The 21,546-nt window shown below is 35.5% G+C and overlaps 1 protein-coding gene across 7 annotated transcripts in view; it reads left to right on the forward strand.

Moving 5' to 3' along the window:
• RANBP17 (RAN binding protein 17) overlaps positions 1-21,546 on the forward strand; it is a 369,878-nt gene that overhangs the window by 26,394 nt on the left and 321,938 nt on the right. For 6 of the 7 annotated variants that reach the window (XM_070357405.1, XM_070357402.1, XM_070357403.1 and 3 more), the window contains 8 exons: positions 213-379; positions 4,926-4,991; positions 10,686-10,790; positions 11,570-11,735; positions 14,896-14,969; positions 17,168-17,287; positions 18,638-18,784; positions 19,304-19,476. In XM_070357405.1, the coding sequence (XP_070213506.1) occupies positions 213-379; positions 4,926-4,991; positions 10,686-10,790; positions 11,570-11,735; positions 14,896-14,969; positions 17,168-17,287; positions 18,638-18,784; positions 19,304-19,476 (1,018 nt within the window). Of the gene's footprint in view, positions 1-212; positions 380-4,925; positions 4,992-9,285; positions 9,414-10,685; positions 10,791-11,569; positions 11,736-14,895; positions 14,970-17,167; positions 17,288-18,637; positions 18,785-19,303; positions 19,477-21,546 lie in introns of those variants that run through there. The other variant, XM_070357408.1, reaches the window with a different exon arrangement.

Here is a 21,546-nt window from a genome sequence, read left to right on the forward strand (position 1 = left end):
ATACTGTCTCCTAATATATCAGTTGAATTGGAACAAATTTGCTTTATACAGATAAGCCTTATAGGAAAACTGACTATGTGAGCAAGTACATATCTTAGAGAAAGGAATTAACTTTTTGTCAAAGAATGGGTCATCACTGCCTGTTTTTAGATGATTCATAATATGTTACTGAAAAGTCCAAATGATGAAACAATATTTTTTTATTTTTACAGGAAACTACATTCTTAATTATGTGGCATCACAACCCAAGCTGGCTCCGTTTGTTATCCAAGCTTTAATTCAAGTCATAGCTAAAATCACTAAATCAGGGTGGTTTGAAGTTCAGAAAGACCGATTTGTCTTCAGAGAAATTATTGCTGATGTGAAGACGTTTCTTCAGGTAAGAAGGCCTTATTACATTATAAGAACAAAAGTAATTTTTGTTTGTTTGTTTGAAAAACTGCTTTTCTTAAAGCTGTATAGTTTGTTTTGTGGCTACTAGAGCGATATTAATTATGATTTATTATTTATCCTCTAGAGCCTGTATTTTTTATTGCCAGGAAAAGAGGATCATGTCGTATTAACTTCCAAACCTGAAGAATGCAAATTATGTTTTGTAGTTTCAAAAATACATGTTGTCATTTCTAACTGTGTGAGTCTGTGTATTGCATATATGCACACGTGTATATTTTCATGTATTTTATCTAACTTAATGCTTATTACATCTCTTTGAAGGGAATTACATTTTATAAATGAGAAACTGAGGCTTAGAAAAGTTAGTTAATTTGTATAGGGTTGCATAGTGACCTTGTAAAGCATGGTGATAGTACTTCAGCAGGTTTTCTAACTTAAGACACATTAAAAATTTTTTTATCTTATACCATGTTGAGTCATACTAGTTTCTCAAGAATGTTTTTAACCTAAATGACTGAAATTATAACATACACAAGTTCAGGTATTTGGGCTGGAAAAAAAAAAGGAAAGAAAAGCCGTGCTGTGTTGTGCTTAGTGGCTCAGTCGTGTCTGATTCTTTGTAACCCCGTGGACTGTAGCCCACTAGGCTCCTCTGTCCATGGGGATTCTCCAGGCAAGAATACTGGAGTGTGTAGCCTATCCCTTCTGCAGGGGATCTTCCCAACCCAGGAATTGAACCAGGGTTTCCTGCATTGCAGTTGGATTCTTTACTAGCTGAGCTATCAGGGAAGCCCAAATAAAAGCTAGGGAACACTAATTTAAATTGTTCCAGTGATTCCATTTGCCATTCCACACAGTATGTTCCAGGGTTTGATATGGGGAACTTAAATCTGCTCTTTTGTGTTCCTCTGTGCCTCTTAGGATGACCATCATGCCCTGTTTGGTATGATTCAGATACTTAAAGATAGTTTGTTCAGTTCAGTTGCTCAGTCGTGTCCGACTCTGCGACCACATGGACTGCAGCATGCCAGGCCTCCCTGTCCATCATCAATCTCAGAGTTTACTCAAACTCATGTCCTTTGAGTCAGTGATGCCATCCAACCATATCATCCTCTGTTGTCCCCTTCTCCTCTCGCCTTCAATCTTTCCTAGCATCAGGGCCTTTTCCAATGAGTCAGTTCTTTGCATCAGGTGGCCAAAGTATTGGAGTTTCAGCTTCACCATCAGTCCTTCCAATGTATATTCAGGACTGATTTCCTTTAGGATTGACTGGTTGGATCTCCTTGCAGTCCAAGAAACTCTCAAGAGTCTTCTCCAACACCATAGTTCAAAAGCATCAATTCTTCAGCACTCAATTTGCTTTATAGTCCAACTCTCACATCCATACATACTGGAAAAACCATAGCCTTGACTAGACAGACCTTTGTTGGCAAAGTAATGTCTCTGCTTTTTAATGTGCTGTCTAGGTTGGTCATAACTTTTCTTCCAAGGAGTAAGCGTCTTTTAATTTCATGGCTGCAGTCACCATCTGCAGTGATTTTTGGAGCCCAAAAAAATAAAATCTGACACCGTTTCCACTGTTTCCCCATCTATTTGCCATGAAGTGATGGGACCACATGCCATGATCTTCATTTTCTGAAAGTTGAGTTTTAAGCCAACTCTTTCACTGTCCTCTTTCACTTTCATCAAGAGGCTCTTTAGTTCTTCTTTGCTTTCTGCCATAAGGGTGGTGTCATCTGCATATCTGACGTTATTGGGATTTCTCCCAGCAGTCTTAATTCCAGCTTGTGCTTCATCCAGCCCAGCATTTCTCATGATGTGCTCTGAATGTAACTTAAATAAGCAGGGTGACAATATACAGCCTTGACGTACTCCTTTCCCGATTTGGAACCAGTCTGTTATTCCATGTCCATTTCTAACTGTTGCTTCCTGACGTGCATACAGGTTTCTTAAGAGGCAGGTCAGGTGGTCTGGTATTCCCATCTCTTTAAGAATTTCCCAGTGTTTGTTGTGATTTAAAGATAACATACTTTTAAATGTGTGGGTTTCCTAGGTGGCACTAGTGATAAAGATCCTGCCTGCCAATTCAGGAGACATAAGAGACATGGGTTTGATCCCTGGGTCAGTAAAATTGCCTGGAGAAGGACATGGCGACCCACTCCATTATTCTGGCCTGGAGAATCCCATGGACAGAGGTGCCTGATGGGGTACAGTCCATAAGGTTGCAAAGAGTCAGACATGGCTGAGGTAACCTAGCACACACACACTTTTTCATGTAAATTTTATCCCTGATCGCAAGAAAAGTACTTTAGCTGGTGTTACTGAAGAAGTGGTCTGTTATAAATCTCAAGGAAAAACTGGCAGTTTGGATTGAGAGATGTTTGGTGTTGGCTTATTGGCAATTAGAGGCAATTTGGACTTTCCGAGATGTTACTGCTTATACAGTAACTGTCAAATTTAGTCACTATGTAAGGTGTAATTCCATCGTACATTGTAATACTAGAAACCCCAGAATATCAAACTCTAGACTGTACTGCTTCTCTTTTATTCATGTTGTTGAAGTCCTGGTTAACAAATATTTGATTATCTAAAACATCAGTGGAGTAAGTGTATTTTTAGCCCTGAGGAGATCTGCTCTAGGACAGAGGAATAGTTTATTCAGTAACACATGTGTTTCTCACTTCATAGTTGTACATATAATTTTGACTAATGCAGTAGCACCCCTCTCTTGTCATTTACTAAGATTGTACACAGTTCTTCAGCAGTCATTAGTGTAAACAAGAATAGACTTTACATTTCTTTTAAAATAAAGAATGAACTGAATGAAATTAAATCATTCTTGTTGGCTAGCAATTTTTAAGCTCCCTTTTCAGTGGCTGGTAAGTTGAGCTTATTGCATTGGGCTTTAGTGTGCTTTTATCAGTTTTGGAAGGCCAGAAGAAACAGAAAATGTTTTATCTTCAAAGTTTATTATAGTATCACCAAAAAAACACTTGCTTTCTGGGTATTATGACCTCACTTAACCTGGAGTCATGAGAAAGACAATTGACTTAATGTTTTGATACTCCAAAATGGTACCCCATGGTTCCTTTGGGTATTAACAGCTTCTTTGAATTTTGTACTAAAAATTATTTTAGGTTTGTGAAATTTTTAATGGCCTGAAATTTTGTACGTCTTTTTTCTCTGTTGTAACCTTCTTGCTGCCATACTTTTAACATTTCCGTCCCTCCGTTCTACGTGTGTATCCAGGAGATAATACTGTCGTCTAGGACAGTGCTATTCAGATTGCTGGTCCACAGTGAGATAAGGAGTTTATGTCAGAATAAATATGTCAGTAAATCAACATGGTCCTTACCTCGTTGAGAGAGACTTGCTATGAAAAAAGTGCCAGCTGAACTACACAGTGTACTTAGTGACTATCTGTTTTATATTCTGGTGCAAATTCTTTTGTCATGAACCAGTATCAAACCATTCTCAGATCAGAATCGAGTTTGCAGACTACCGGTAGATTCATGGGCCAACAGTTGGTTAGGGAATGACACTTTAAGGAGCAGTGGCCTGGTTTACACAGGAGATGGATGCTTCTGTAGTGAGATCTGTAGTTTAGTTCATAGAGTTAAGATTGTCCTAAAGGGCCATAAAGAATTAATGCAAAAATTAAAGATGTTTCCTTTATTTTCTTATTCTGAGATAATTTGAATTTAATTATACCTACCCAGTGTTAGTGAAATTCTGTAATAGAAGGAATGACCAGCTATAAAATTAAGACTTGAAAAGGATCTGTATTGCTTTTTAAAATTATTACACAGTAATTGGATGTTACATTGTTATTCTCATACTCCAGTATGATTTTGCAGTTGGGTAATTTGTTAGTAATATCCATATAAAATCTGAATTTTGATTTGAAGGAAGTTATTGAAATTAAATTGGAAACTGATTATATTAAAACATCATACTATATTGAAAGTCATGTATTTATTTACCGAGTGCTTTGGACAGTTCACATGCCTTCATTATAGATCCGTATGTAAATGAATACATGTACACTATTAAATAAAATTAAAAGGGCCTAAGTGACCTTACCTGATATTAGGTCAAGGGATTTAAATTAATTTCTAAGCTATTTATTAATTATTTATTGAATGCATCTATCTCAGTAACCTTCAAGCAAATTTATAGAGCTAAAAATGGTTTTTTGTTCCTTATTTGTAGTCTTAGGAAAATGAAACTCTTGTATTAATATTTTGAGGTTTAGTTTATTGTAAGTCACGCATGCTGAAGATATTTTATAGAATGTATGCAATTCTAAGTTTTTTCCCACTCAGCTATATATCTACATGTATCCTTCAAAGAATGAACATGAAATTATTTTTATCTGTGGACCTCATATTGATTTTTCTATATATTTTAATAAATAAGAAAATGTGATGTTTCATAATTTAATTACTTGTAAATATTAACTGGTTTATGCATTAAGAACCAATCATGTGTCTCCATTTAGGCTAAACTTTTTTTTTTTTTTTTTTCCAAAGGGTGCTATGGAACACTGCATAATAGGAGTAATAATCCTTTCAGAATTGACTCAGGAAATGAACCTGGTAAGCCTTTCCATCTAATGGTGACATGAAGTTTGCTAAGTAATGCTGTTTCTTTGATGTAAAACTTTGTATTGTATAAAACTCTGAATAAGCAAGTCTTTTTTTTGGGGGGGTGTATTTTCTTGTTGGGATAATTAAGTGTTGGAACACTTTTATTGTTATTGAAAATAATAACAACAAGTAAAGTACTACAAAGAACAGGAAATTAGACATGGTCCTCTATGGCAGTTGGATAATTGTTCTTTTATATTCCATGTATATAGTAATATATTAATCATACAAATAAATTGTATGCAAAAGTAAAACAAGCCTTTATTCCCTTACAAATAAAAGACAAGCAGTTTGGTGAATTGATTTCTCAATAATGGATACACAGCTGCTGCTGCTGCTGCTAAATCACTTCAGTCGTGTCCGACTCTGTGCAACCCCATAGACAGCAGCCCACCAGGCTCCCCGTCTTTGGGATTTTCCAGGCAAGAACACTGGAGTGGGTTGCCTTTTCCTTCTCCAATGCACGAAAGTGAAAAGTGAAAGTGAAGTCGCTCAGTCGTGTCTGACTCTTTGTGACCCCGTGGACTGCAGCCCACCAGGCTCCTCCATCCATGGGATTTTCCAGGCAAGAGTACTGGAGTGGGGTGCCATTGCCTTCTCCAGGATACACAGCAGGACTCATCAAAAAACAGGCTACTTGGCACTCACTTGCTAGCTTCAGTTTTTACCCTGTAAAAGCAGAATTTGCAGAAGCTACACTTCCCCCACCAGTGCCTTTATGAGCTCAGCAGTTGAGCACATCCTCACCTGTTTTTGTTTGCTTTTGTATTTAACATGGTTCCAAACAGAACAAAAGGAGGAGATGAGTTTTATATGGAATAATGTTATAATAGAGGGAAATGTAGTGTTTATATTTAAGAATTTATATAAGTGTTTATATTTAAGAAGTACAGCTGGCATACATTATGTTAGTTTCAGGTGTAAAATACAGTGATTTGATGTATGTGTGTGTGTATATATATATATATATATATGAATTGCTGATCACCACTTAAGTCTGGTAAGCATCTGTTGCCATACAAAGCTATTAAAATATTATTGACTATTCCTCATGCTGTACATTATATCCCTGAGACTTATTTAATTACTCGAAGTTTGTACCTCTTAATCCTCTTTACCTATTTATCCAACTCCCATACCCCATCTCTGGCAACCACCACTTTGTTCTCTGTGTCTATGAGTCTTTCTGCTTTGTTTTCTAAATTCCCCATGTAAGTGGAATCATAGAATATTTGTCTTTCTCTGTCTGACTTATTTCACTTAGCATAATACCCTCTAGGTCTACCCATGTTACTGCATACAATATGATTTCATTCTTTTTAAATGGCTGGGTAATATTCCATTGTGATGTATATATGCCACATACTATTTATTCATTGATCTATTAATAAACACTTCCATATCTTGGCTATTGTAACTCATGTTTTCTTTGGATAAATACCCAGAAGTGGAATTGCTGGATCATATGGTAGTTCTATTTTTAATTTTTTGAGGACCCTCCATATTGTTTTCCATAGTGGCCGTGTTAGTTAACATTCCCACCAATAACACAAGGGTTCCCCTTTTTTCACATCCTTGCCAACACTTGTTATCTGTTGTCTATTTAATAATAGCCATTCTGAGAAATGTGAGGTGATATCTCATTGTGGTTTTGACTTGCATTTCCCTGAAGATTAGTGATGTTGAACATCTTCTCATATGTCTGTTGGCCATCTGTATGTCTTCCTTGGAAAAATATCTTTTCATGTACTCAGCCTATTTTTTATTCAGATTGTTTTTTGGTACTGAAGGTAGGGAAGTTTTTAGCAATTATGGCTTCAAGTGTGTTATGTGCTCTTTTCTTTCTGTCTTCTCCATCTGGGGCCCCTATAATAATGCAAATGTTAATATAGTTGTGGTTGTCTTAGAGGTCCCTTAAACTATTTCATTTTTTAAAAAATTCTTTTTTCTTTTAACTCTTCCACTTGGGTTGTTTCCACTACTCTGACTTCCAGATTGCTCATCCATTCTTTTGCTTCCTCTAATCTGCTGTTGATTCACTCTAGTGTATTTTTCATTTCAGATATGGTATTCTTCAGTTCTGATTGGTTGTTTTTTTATATTTTCTATTTCTTTGTTGAAGCTCTCACTGAGTTCATCCATTTGTCTCCTAATTTTGGTGAGCATCTTTTTGACTGTTACTTTGAACTCTTTATCTGCTAAGTGCTTATCTCCATTTTGTTTAGTTCCTTTTCTGGGGTTTTGTCTGATTCTTTCATTTGGAAGGTAATCCCTCATCTTCTCATTCTGTCTGTGTTTGTTTCTATGTAGTAGATATATCAGCTACATCTCCTGGTTTTGAAACATTGGTCTTAGATAAAAGGTGTTTTGTGGGGCCCTCTGGCACAGTCTCCCTGGTCACTGGAGTCAGTTGCTCTGGGCGCTCTATCTCCCCTGTATGGGCTGCATGTGCCCTCCTCTTGTGGCTGATCCGGGATTGCCGCGGGGGTGCTGGCTTTGGGGCTGGTCCTGACCCAGCTGGCTGAGAGGGCTGGCTTTGAGTGCTGTAGGTAGGCTGATGTGCTGATACTGTGGTTTTCTCATTGTTTCCTCTCAGGGAGCATGTGATCTGATTTACATTTGGTCACTTGACTAAGATAGCCTCTACCAGGCTTCTTCAATTGTAAATTTATTCTTTTTTCCTTTGTAAGTAATAAATATTATGTGGGGAGTTACCTTATACTCTGAAAATACCTTATTAATACCTCATTAAATTTTTAATTTATTCATTTGTTATTTCTATCAGCACAGATTCCTGGTTTCCAACTTTGTTTAATGTGTTATAGTTTGTTAGTAACATTATATTTTGATGTCCAAATTTTCCCAAATTTGGCTGTTAGAAGCCCTTTCAAACTGGCATCTCTGTTCATTTGACCTTTACTCACCATCCTTTAGGAAAAGGCAATGGCACCCCATTCCAGCACTCTTGCCTGGAAAATCCCATGGACGGAGGAGCCTGGTAGGCTGCAGTCCATGGGGTCGCTAAGAGTCAGACACGACTGAGCGACTTCACTTTTACTTTTCACTTTCATGCATTGGAGAAGGAAATGGCAACCCACTCCAGTGTTCTTGCCTGGAGAATCCCAGGGATGGCAGAGCCTGGTGGGCTGCCGTCTATGAGGTCTCACAGAGTCGGACACAACTGAAGCAACTTAGCAGCAGCAGCAGCACCGTCCTTTGGACATTTCCTTACTTCCTGTTACAAGGTGTTCCAGGCTTATCTTGTGTAGAACCAAGTACATACCTTTTCAGAAGAAGCTTCAAGTTCTGAAGTGCAATTGGGTTTTCTGATAAAAAATACATGGCTTCTGCAGAGACATTTTACTCAGCCTAGTTTTAGAGCATTAACAATTTTAACTATCATTTCTTAAGTACTTCTGAACCAGGCAATAGGGAGATCTACAATCCATAATGAAGATAAAATATTATAGTTGTCAAATGTCAGCCAGGTAAATTCATGCAGGATCAGTAACATGTGTCTTTTAAGAAAAAGATCTAAACTTGAGACATCCAAAAAATTTAGAATTTTATGTTGTCTTGCTTTTTTAACAGCTAAGACTACTTATTTCACTAAATTCTCAAAACTAACCTATATTCACATATGAGAAAATTAAAGTTTATAGGCACACCATATCTGTAAATGGGCTTCCCGGTGGCTCAGTGGTAAAGAATCTGCCTGCAGTGCAGGAGATGCAGGAGACCCAGGTTCAATCCCTGGGTCGGGAAGAGCCCCTGGAGGAGGATGTGGCAACCCACTCCAGTATTCTTGAAACATAGTTATACAGTAGAAAATGGATACATAATCCCTCTTCTCAAAAACATTGAACATCTATAAATGAGTAAGCCAGGTAGAATGTATTTGTTGTTGTTGCTATAGTTGTTGTAGCTGCTAAGTCATGTGCCTAGAAGGTAACTCTGAAATAAGACCTGGATTTGTAGTTTAGCTCTGTTGCCTACTACTTTGTTCAGTGTGTTTAAACTTATGTATCATTATCTGTAAAGTGAGAATGACACTTTCTGAAGGTCGCACTGTGATTAGTTAGGTAAATTAGTAGCACAAGTCCTAGTATGTACAAGTGCTCAGTAAACCCAGGGTTCTTCCCTCTGTATTATAGATGTGCATGCTGTGCTAAGTCGCTTCAAGTCATGCTTGACTCTTCACAACTTATTGACTGTTGTCCTCCAGGATCCTCTGTCCATGGGATTCTCCAGGCAAGAATACTGGAGTGGGGCTCTTCCCGACCCAGAGATCGAACCTGGATCTCCTGTGTCTCCTGCATTGCAGGTGGATTCTTGACCACTGGGCCACTGGGAAGCCCATTTACAGATATGGTGTGCCTATGAACTTTAATTTTCTCATATGTGAATATAAGTTAGTTTTGAGGATTTAGTGAAATAATATGTGAAGGGTACATAAGTTGAGATTGTAATAATGGTATATGTTATTACTAATTTGTATTGAGAAATTTTTTTATATATTGAGGGAAACTGAAGAAACATACCTATTAAAAGACAGATGGACGTTTGATTTTAAAAAAGGGAGAAATGCTGCAAATGCTAATTTAAATATTGCATAATGGATAGAGATCCCAGTAACTGCTTTCTGTAGTCACTTTGGACTTCTGTTATGTTTCATGTTCCTGTGAGTAAGTGTGGCATCTAAGTATAGTATGATGGAGCTTAGAAAGTATCAGATAATCAATTTTGATCCCACTGCTTTTTTCAAATATAAACATCAGTAAGGAAAATGGTTTATTTTCATTTTTCAGATAGCAAAAGGAACGCTATAGCAACTGTTGCCTGTGGTATTAACAAATCATTAGAGTATCAGACTTCAGTTTTATTTGCTGTTTCCTGGTGATAAATGGAAATATTAATGGTATTAATATCATACTTTTTGCCATATTATATTTTAGATTAGAGGCTCAACAACTATTCTTGGTAAAGTTATTCTTAAAAATTACTTATTATTAACTAGTAAAATATTCAGAAGGAATATATTGTGGCTTATGTAATAAATCAAATTTCTGATTATTTATAATTTATGCCTTGGGATTTTTTTAAAGAATATCAAAATATATGAATCAGTGACATACGCATCTGGTATATATAGGAATATCACTTTCATATGCAAGAATTTTCTGTAGCTGATTCAGTTTACTGATTCACAGAAGATAAAAATTTTAAGATTATCTTAGAAATTTTTCTTTTTATAGATGGAGTCTGAGGACCAGGGAGGTTGTTTCTTCCCCAATGCAAAATATACATGTCTCAGGAGTTGATAGTATCTATCTATTATTTTATAATGTGTGTTTATAATGCCTCTGAAATATTATTCTTGTTTTTAATTTTAGGATCAGTATAGTTTGCAGAAAAAGCACTGAACTAAAACAATCCAGAAACATGGGATGCTAATTGTGGCTCTGCCATTATTAGCTCTTTGAGTAACCTTGAACAAATAACTTACCCTAGCAGATTTTTAAAGCTCTTCTAGCCCTATACTTTATGATTATTTGATCATTGATGTCACTCTTTGTAACATAGTGAACTTTTTCTTTGCTGTTTGGTAAGTCTGGTTAAATAAATTCATCTTGAACTTTTTAGGTTGATTATTCTAGACCTTCAGCAAAACACAGGAAAATAGCTACCTCATTTCGTGATACTTCTCTCAAGGACATTTTAGTGCTAGCATGCTCTCTTCTAAAAGAGGTAAGTTAATAATTGAGCACCCTGTTTCAGAAGAATTTCAGATGAATTCCCTGGTACCCCATTCTGCCTTTTGAGGAGTTATTGTGGATACTTTTAAGTACAGTTGTTGTTCAGTTGCTAAGTTGTGTCGGACTCTGCAACCCCATGAAGAGTAGGTATGCACAAATCTAAACAGTTCCAAAAAATTCACTTTTATTTAATAGGGATATAATAAAGTAGGATCCAAAGGTAGTTTGATAACTTGTCTTTGGGTAGTAGTTTCTTTGTTTTCTTACTGTACATTATTGCAGAAACTAATTGAGACTTTTGAGAGGGGTCGGGATTATTCTCCAGAAGCTTACGACTGTCCCTCCATATTCAAACAGCCTCTGAGAACCTTTGTTAGCTGAACGTGTATCGTTTATTCATGAAGTCCCCCACTTTTTCTTGAAGAATATTGTATTTTCAGTTTGTTCCAATTGCTCCTTTAAGCTAATGAATCCTGTACATTTATACATTTGTGCTGAGTAAACTATTTGTCCTAAAGTTGCTTCTCACAACTGTAAAAGGTGACCTCCATTTTGCATTTAAATAATGAAAGGTTGTTATCCCCATTTTACAATATTAAGTTTGAGAATAGTCTATTACCGCAACATCCCTTTGCAATTTCTTTTCTTTTTTATTTCTTTCTTTTTTTAAACTAATTTTAATTTGGCACTGAAGTTATTTAAATTAGATTGAGTAAAAATTTTTAATTGATATATTTCATAATATTTTATTTGACTTTGAACCTTTTTCAGATATTGGCCAAGCCTTTAAACCTTCAGGATCAGGATCAACAAAATCTAGTAATGCAAGTCTTGAAGCTGGTCCTCAACTGCCTTAACTTTGACTTCATTGGCAGTTCAGCAGATGAATCTGCCGATGATCTTTGCACAGTACAGATTCCAACGACTTGGAGAGCAAGTAAGAAGAAAGTTTAGTATAAGGAATGGTCAACATAAAAGACATAGGATTAAGCAATATTGTTGCATTATGTGCAATTATCTGTTTTTTACTTGGCAATCAAAAAGTTTAAAAAATTGTAACCCAAAGTAGCTGCTGATACCCAGTGTTGAAATCTGTTTTCCTCAATTTAATTCATAGTTACCTCATATTTTGATTTTGGAAAAAAGAGAAGACAGCTCTATCGTTGGAGGAAAATAAGTTTAGGTAGGGAAATGAAGAGTTCTGTTTTCAAATTTTCAGATAAACAGAGTAGGAGAGGGTATAACACTTGGCAAGAGATATCATCATTTTTTCAAAGTTATGAAGAGAGTGAATTAGAGTAGCTAACTTAGCAAAGCAGAATTGCAATTTACTTTTTTACAGAGAGGGATACCAAAAAGGAGCAAACGCATATGCTCTTACTCATCCTGGAAAAATGGTGACAGTAGGGTTTTCCTGTTGAAGTCAGATCGGGGAGTGGGGCTGATAGGCTCGGTGAAGAGCCTGTGTTCTGCACAGACACCCCCGGGGCCTTCTGTACCATCTGTGCTGCTCTGTGACTGCCCTTTTCCCTTCTCTAAGTGCACTTCCCTCTCAGTTCCCAAGACCAGAGCTTTTTTTCCTTGAGAAATTAAACTGGAGAGGTTTCATATTCCAGGGTATCAGATACAGTAGAGAAGGACCATACATTTGGTAAAAACTTCTAATATGGAAATCAGAGACTAAAACAATTAAAAGGAACTTAGTATCTTGATAGTGGTGATGAATGCATGAACCAACATATGTTGTAAAAATTGCGCAGACTAAATACACAGATACCAACACACACGAACACCCACACAAATACATGTAATATTGGGAAAGCCAAATAAGATTGGTGGATTTTATCAATGTGCTTTCTTGATTGTAATATTGTGCTTTAGTTTTGTAGCAACTTACCATTTGGGGAAACTGGGTGAATAAAACATAAGATCTCTCTGTATTATTTCTTGCAATTGCATATGAATCTAATTATCTCAAGAAACATTTTTAAAGGGGAGAGTTAGTAGAAACAAAGTGAAGAGTAGAAATAAATTTCCAAAAGGGTTAATTAATATCCTCAGAGAGATTAAGAAAAAGTAATGCATTCCTGAAACATGAATAGAATATTGTTTCAAAAACAGAAGTTCAGAGACTGTTCCAAATGTAAAAGTTGCCAAAATAAAACATTCAGTAGAAGAGTTGGAAGATAAAGTTAAAGAAATATCCTAGAAAGTAGAATGAAAAAAAGCAGGAAGAGATTTATAGGAGGAAAAAAATATAAGAATATTAGAGTATGAAACTAGGAGGCTTGGCATTTATTAGGAGTTCAGGAAAGGACAGGAAAAGCAGAAGGAAATTTGCAAACAATACCAAAATTTCTCAGCACTGAGACACATAAATATTCAGATTGAAAGATCCAATAAGTACCCAGTTACATCATTTCATAATGAATGAGAAAAATATATACTAAACTTCATAATCATGACATTTCAGAATAAAAGTGATAAAGATCCTAAAATCTACCAGAAACAAAGTCACCTATAACGGACTGGGATCAAGAATAGTATTAGACTTCTCAACAGTAGCACTGGAAGCAAGAGGGCAATGGAGTAATAATATCCCCAGATTTCTGAGGGAAAATAATTTTCAAACTAGACTGAAATTATCAAGTATAAGAGAATAAAAATATTTTCAGACATGTAAATTATTCTGAAATTTATCCTTTATGTGCCTGCTCTTAGGAATCTACTTGATACACAGGCCAAGAAAATAGAGGATATGGGGTTTTGGAAAGCTTTAACACAAGAAAACAGTCAGCAGACATAAGATAATTATGTAACACATTTGGGAACAGTCATTCTAAGTTGAAGAAGGCTCTGGGAGGAAGGGTGGGAAAATGGAAATGAAAGTTTTTTAATGTTATTTACTATGTGGAAAATAGCATGAAGAACATTTTACACATCTGTCAGAGCATTTGGAAAGAATTAGTGACAGATATCTGTCTATACAACTAAGTACAAAAAAGATGGTATGATTAAATCCAGGGAATGTTAGAAATGTGATATAATCATAGTTTACTTGGCTCAGCTGTTAGAATTATTTACGTAGTCATAATAAATGCATAGAATTGACTTAATCTCAAATTGTTATAATAGTAGATGTATTTTTGAGAGAAGATGGTTTGTAGGAAGAGTGGTGGGAGTAGAGGGGTGAGTGATTAGACATACTCTGTAACAAGTTCATTTGATATCTAAAAACAGTCAAATAAAAACATGTAGTACATACAGCCGGAGAAGACAATGGCAACGCACTCCAGTACTCTTGCCTGGAAAGTCCTATGGACGGAGGAGCCTGGTGGGCTGCAGTCCACGGGGTCAGGAAGAGTCAGACATGACTGAAGCAACTTAGCAGCAGCAGCAGTACATACAGCATGTCATTTGGAAACATATTTAAATATAGCTGCTGCTGCTAAGTCGCTTCAGTCGTGTTTGACTCTGTGCAACCCCATAGATGGCAGCCCACCAGGCTCCCCCGTCCCTGGGATTCTCCAGGCAAGAACACTGGAGTGGGTTGCCATTTCCTTCTCCAATGCATGAAAGTGAAAGTGAAGTCGCTCAGTCATGTCCGACTCTTAGCGACCCCATGGACTGCAGCCTACTAGGCTCCTCCATCCATGGGATTTTCCAGGCAGGAGTACTGGAGTGGAGTGCCATTGCCTTCTCCGTAAATATAGCTAAGAGTTGAAAAGTAGTCAGAATGGAGTAGGGGACTGCTCTTTTTTACTGTGTACTTTTTAGTACTGTTTACTTTTTGATATTGTTTGAATTTTTAAATGTTTATGTTATTTTAATATAAATGAAAACAGTGAGAAGGTTCTCTCAGTGAGAACTGTAAATGCTACATAGAAATAAGGAGCATCTGATCTAATTCTATCTTCGTATTATTTCCATCTTTCAAAGGGAAATAGCTAGAAATTTAAAAGGAATTAGCCTAACTAGAAATAAAGATTGGCTACATGCTGAGGTCTTAGAGTTCTTGGTTTGTATGATAATGTCTTACTGTGCTAAATATCACTGAATGAAAAGTAATGGTGTTAGATTTTTTCTTTTTTTTTCAGTTTTCCTGGAACCAGAAACATTGGATCTTTTCTTTAATTTGTATCATTCACTTCCACCACTCCTATCTCAGTTAGTAAGTAAAACTCATTCATTATTTCATTTAAAAGTACCTGTGATATTTATCTCAGGGTGGTACATATTTACTTTATTTATATTCTTGATTGAGTTTACCTCTCATAAGAAATTCTTAACACCATCAATCTGGGATATGTATTGCTTAACCTATTTGTCAATTTCTACTTATAGTCCATAGTTCCTGCCATTTCACTGGTGAGCCCAAAACCCATAACTGGTGATTTAGTTCATGCCCATAGCCAAGACAACCTATCAACCTCTAAAGATCTTTTTTCCTACTCAGTCCCCAGCTCTTCTTCTGGTACTCAGTCCAGCAGTTTGCCACACCACCTGGTGCCTTCCCTTCTCTTAACCTCTCTCCAGCTCTTTCTTCACTGCGTGGCTCCATGTCAGGCTTGCCATGCAGCCCCCATCAGATGTCTCCAAATGAGAAACCAGGGGTATCTGCTCACTTGGTTTTATGTTCATCACTCCAGTTGTTCATTTTCTTTTTTGAATCAAGTTCTATTGTATGCTAAAAAATTCAGACTCTTTGGTTACATAGAAATTTGAGATTCTGGATTCCATCTTTGTGGAATCTAAAAAAGAGACCAGGCAAGATTGAAAAAAAAAGAAAAAGTTGTCACTTTAATATCTAAGCTTGTAGAAGTAAAATTGGAGGATTCTTATATTGTCATTTCCTGAAAAAAAAAAAAAAAGTTTGATTTAAATATGAGCGGTATGTTTGTTTAGATATGTCATTGCCTAGAAGGGAGGAATAGGTTGACAAAAACACTGCCCCCTCTCCTTCTTAAAAACATGCTTGCTCTTGAAACGAGGGTTTTATTAAGGGGATGGTTTTTAAACTGGTTTTCACAGGACACTCATGTTTCTAGATGGTACCATAGAACTTCAGCCTTCTGTAGTTTAAAAAAACCATGGTTTCATGCTATGTTTACAGTTATGTTTAGGGATAAAACAAACAAGCTACTGGTGCTTAAAAAGTAGAATGGAAAACTGCTTTAAGAGAGTGTTGCTACCATTTACTGTGCATGCCGTATCATACGATTCTTACCTCACTTCATTCTCACAGTGGCCCTGCAAGGTGAGTATTGTTATCCTCACTGTGTAAACAAGTCAACAGACCCAGAATGGCCTAAGTGACTTTCTAGATTTTAGAGCTGAGGTTCAAACTCAGTGGTTTTGGCCCCAAATCTCTACATATTTTTAACTGTATTAGTCGTTCCTAATTCTACACATTGGAAAGAAGTTTTGTTTTTTGGGATGTTTGTTTGCTTGTGTTTTTTTGCTTTTAACATTAAGGACGGTGACAAACCGAGTAACATCTAAACTGATTTTTGCCCATATTCTCATCCTTGCCTTGAGACCCAGACATTTTGTGTGAAATCTCCTAACTGAAATATTTAGATATTGACAGATAATTCTGTTTTTTTATAAGTGGGCAGATACACATATGTGGACCAAAACAAAACATATGTGGGCCAGTTTGGGGCCTCTCAATTAATAAATGAAAGGCTTCAGTGAATTCCAGTAGGATAATTAAGAACCTGAGTAGTGAAATTGTCTAATAAAGTATTAACTTAAAGAAGATAACTAGGCCAGGGATAGATAATCTGTGAGAATTTTTATAGGCTATCTAACTGTTTCAGGAACATTTTCCAAATTGTTCTCAAGATATTAATAAATGGTGTGGGCAAGATGGTCTGTCACCAGATATATTTGGGACATGCTAGATTAAATAAAGTTACAGATTTTTTCCTACTTATAGGATACTGCAGAGCATTTGGTGTAGTATTTCCTAAACATATTCTGCAACAACACGATGTTTTCATTTTTTCATTTTGGTGAAGCACCTGGTTCATCAGTTTGAAAAGGTTTAGGCAGCAACAGCAATTGGGAGCCTTTTGAGTGTATTCAGATCCTGGCTCTGCTCTGGTGTATCTAATATATCTAATATATACAAAAATATACAAAAATATTAGAGGAATTTTATATACAAACAGAAATTCTAATGGTGGGATTGAAGATTTATGGATGGTGGTAATGATCAATGATATTTAGTTTATATTGTTTTTTGGATTCTATAATGCTTTTTCATCATTAAAATTTTAAAAATTTTAATGTAAAAACTAGTGTTCCTGTCGTGTGGCCACAGTTACTTTTAAAGTTGAAATGAATTGTTGTTCCTGTTTTCAGGCACTTTCCTGTTTAGTTCAGTTTGCTTCTACAAGAAGGTCCTTATTTAGCAGTCCTGAACGTGCCAAGTACCTTGGTAATTTAATTAAGGGAGTAAAAAGGATACTTGAAAACCCTCAGGTATTTATGAAGTAATTTAATTAACATTAGCATATATAAATACAGTTTTTCTGCTGAAAGGTGCATAATAAACTTATGACATGGTTATGATTCTGGAAGAAAATACATATCACAGTCTTCTTTCTTAGCTTTCGTCTGTAGTATAAATGGGCAGTTTTTAAAAGTACATGTTTTCCTGACTGATGTCTGTGTTGTTTTTATTTTTCCCATAGGAATAGAAGTTGCATATTTTATTATGTTTCTGCTTTTTTACCATTGTGTTTTGCTTGTACTTCTTAAATTACTGAAGTGATTAGAGTTATATCTGTATTCTAAACTAGAAGACAGTATAAATCTGGATGTTAATATTGAAATAAGTGGCTTTAAATTATGAAATAATATCTTTTTGTCCTCTTGTGGGCAGTAAGAGTTTGTAGATTTTTAAATCTACTCTATGTTAACTGCAAATCTTCAATGGCAATATTCATTTCAGAGAATTGCAAAGCCATTATTTAATTAGTGATTTTGGGTGTCTGGATAAAATTTGTTTCACTTTAGTTTATATCTGTAGTGAAAGTACAGATTTTAAAAGATTAAATGATGATTTAAGGAGGTTTATCTAAGTCTTTTGGCTGTTAATAACTTTTGGGAGAGACAAACTTCTCAAACTATAAAGATAATAATACACATCCTGTCTTCAGGGGGCTCCCTGGGGACACCTTTCTTGGTCTTTCGTTTTAACCTGTCCTTCTCCCAGAGTTCCGTCTATATATTATAGTACTTTTGTTAAACTTTCTGCTGTACATTGCAGCAGTTTATATGAATGATTTAGAGACAGGGAGTTGCTTGAGAACATCATGCCTGTGGGTACTCAATAAATACTTGTTGAATTAAAATATATTTCTGTTATTTATGTGTACACATTTAATCTAAGTGTAGTGGTATTGCTCTTTTCTAGGATTTCAAGAGCCATTCTTGTTTTCCATCTTACATATTTTTCAGCTCTTGTACTGACTTCTGTCTAACCCACAATACACACATACACATTTGCTCTGTCTGTCTCTCAATTCTCTCTCATGCAAAGTTTTTGGGTGATATAATGGTTACCAAACATTTGACTTAGTCATCATGGTCAAAGCTTCCTCCGAAGCCTCTACTATGAATTCCTTATTACTAATCATTTATGACAACATTAAGCCCAGTGGGAATCATTTTTTTTAAATTGATACCTACCCAGTTGATGCAAAGTGCAGTAAGTACCCATGAAAACACTGAAACTTAGTAAAATACTCTTGGAATTTTATTGATGGTGATTAGTTTGGTTTATTTTTAAGTTTTTAAAATAGCCTTTCTTTTTGTCTCATAATTTAGGGTTTGTCTGATCCAGGTAATTATCATGAATTTTGTCGATTTTTGGCTCGTTTAAAGACAAATTATCAGCTAGGAGAATTAGTTATGGTGAAAGAATATCCTGAAGTTATCAGATTGATTGCCAATTTTACCATTACTAGTCTACAGGTAAGTAAAAATACATTGTTGATGCTAAACTGTAAATAGAATACTTTCTTGATAAGATTTGGTAGGGATTTTTAAAAAAGTCTATTAAAGCACTTTGCTAAAAATATTCATTGCAAGATTTTAGGAAAAAGTTCTTTGTAACAAATTTTATAATAATAATTTAGAGGCCATCTGATTATCTAATAATTAAAGAGTGAATTGAGAAACTGTGGAAAAATCTATGTGGAGAAATAAAATAAAGTTTTACAGATTAGGTTTTGGAAAAATTCTTTTTATAAGTTTGGGGAGAAGTTTTAAAACCATATTTTCCACATGATATCAGCTCTTAAAAAATATTCATGGAAAGAAGATTAGAAGGATGTTCACAAAGATTTAAAATTTGCTATGTTAAATGTTCATTAGTGTTATAATCAGAATAAGTTTAGTTTTAAATGTATGTTTAGTTATTTTGCCTCTGGAGTTCTTATTCTAGGAAGATATGGTATCAGTTTAAATAACATTTGCTTTATTTTTTTGTAGCATTGGGAATTTGCTCCCAACAGTGTTCATTATTTATTAACTCTGTGGCAAAGGATGGTAGCATCAGTTCCTTTTGTGAAATCAACTGAACCCCACTTATTAGACACTTATGCACCAGAAATCACGAAGGCCTTTATCACTTCTCGCTTGGAATCTGTTGCCGTAGTTGTGAGGTATTGAAAACTAAATGTTTTTGTTGAATTTTCATCTTCTGCATCTTGGAATTTTTTTTCAAATGGAAGTATAATTTACCTGTGGTAAAATTTGACCTTTTTCAGTTTTGTGAATTCTGACAAATGTATACATTTGTGTTTAACTAATGATACAATCGAAATATAAAATAGTTCCGTCACCCTAGAAAGTTTTTTTAGGTTCCTTTGTAGTCAGACCTTTCCCGATCCTTAGCCTCTAGCAATTATTAATCTGTTTTGTTTCCCTAAAATTTTTGCCTCTTTTGAATGCTTCGTAAATGAAATCATACAGTGTGTAGCCCTTTAGTCTGGCTTCTGTCCCTTGGCATAATGCATTTGAAATTTTTCCATTTTATGTCAGTAGTTCTTTACTTTTTATTCTGAATAGTATTTCATTTTATGAATATATCATAGCTTATTAATCCATTCATCTTTTGGATTCTTTGTGTTTAAGTGTTTCTATACAGATTTTTGTATGAATGTAAGTTTTTATTTCTCCTGGGTAAATACCTAGGTGTGAGATCTGGGTTGCTAGGTAAATGTGTATTTCACTTTAAAAAAAATTGCCAAACCATTTTCAAAAGTGCCCATTTCGTTCAGCATTCCTACCAGCAGTTTATGAAAGATCCAGTTGCTTTGCATCCTCATCAGCACTTGACAGTCAGTTTTAAAAACTTTTAGTCATTCTGATAGATGGGATGCCTCATTGTTGGTTTAAATTGCATTCCCTTAATGACTAATAGAGCTTCCCTGGTGGCTCAGATGGTAAAGCATCTGCCTGCAATACGGGAGACCTGGGTTCGATCCCTGGGTTGGGAAGATCTCCTGGAGAAGGAAATGGCAACCCACTCCAGTACTCTTGCCTGGAGAATCCCACGGACGGAGGAGCCTGGTGGGCCACAGTCCCTGGGGTTGCAAAGAGTCGGACACGACTAAGCGACTTCACTTTCAATGACTAATAATGGTGAGCATCTTTTTGTGCTTATTTACCATTTCTATATACTCTTTGGTAAAATACCTGTCAAATCTGTTGCCCATTTTTTGATTGGGTTGTTTGTTTTCTTACATTGAGATTTGAGAGGTTGGTCCACTTTGGTCACAAGTCTTTTTATCATATGTGTTTTGCAAATATTTTTTCCAGTCCATTGCTTGCCTCTTCATTTCCTTAACAGAGCCTTTCGAAGAGCAAGAGTTTTAAAGTTTGATGAAGTCCAATTTATCCTTAATTTTTTTCTTCTAGAAGTTTTATACTTTTAGAATTTAAATTCAGGTCCATAATCCATTTTGAGTTAACTTTTGTATATGATACAGGGTAAGTCTCCATGTTCTTTTTTTCCCTTTTTTTCCTTTATGTATATTGAAAACTGGTTATCTCTAACACCATTTGTGGAAAAGACTCTCCTTTCTCCATTGAATTGTCTTTACATTGTTTCCAAAAATTAATTGATCACATACGTATGGTTCTATTTCTGGACTCTATTCTCATTAATCTGTATGTTTCTCCTGCTAATACCCTGCCTTGAGTACTGTAGCCTTATAAGAAGCTTTGAGATCAGGTAGTGTGAGTCTTCCACCTTGCTTTTCCCTTTTAAAAATTATTTTGGCTCTTCTTTTGCTTAAATTTTAGGATCATCTTGTCAGTATCTACAGAAAATGTCCTTCTGGAATTTTGACTATGATTTCACTGAATTTGTATAATTTATTAATTTGGTGGAAGAATTGACATCTCAGCAATATTGAGTCTTCAGGCAATAAGCGTGTTTATCTTTTATTTAGCTCTTATTTCTTTCGTCAGGGTTTTATAGTATTCAGTCTTTAAATCTTTACATATCTTTAATTAAGATTTAATTAGTATTTTAAGTTTTCTGGTGCCTTTCGAAGGTAATATTTTTCAGATTTACATTTCCATTTGTTTATGTTAGTATATGGTAATGAGTTCTGTATATTGATCTGTATGTTAGCAACTTTGTAAACTCACCTGTTAATACGAGTAGCTTTCATATAGTTTCTTAGGTACTTTTATATACGTAATCATGTTTTCAGTTATAGACA

Source organism: Bos mutus, chromosome 20 (genome assembly GCF_027580195.1).
Source record: "Bos mutus isolate GX-2022 chromosome 20, NWIPB_WYAK_1.1, whole genome shotgun sequence".
NCBI classification, from domain to species: Eukaryota; Metazoa; Chordata; class Mammalia; order Artiodactyla; family Bovidae; genus Bos; species Bos mutus.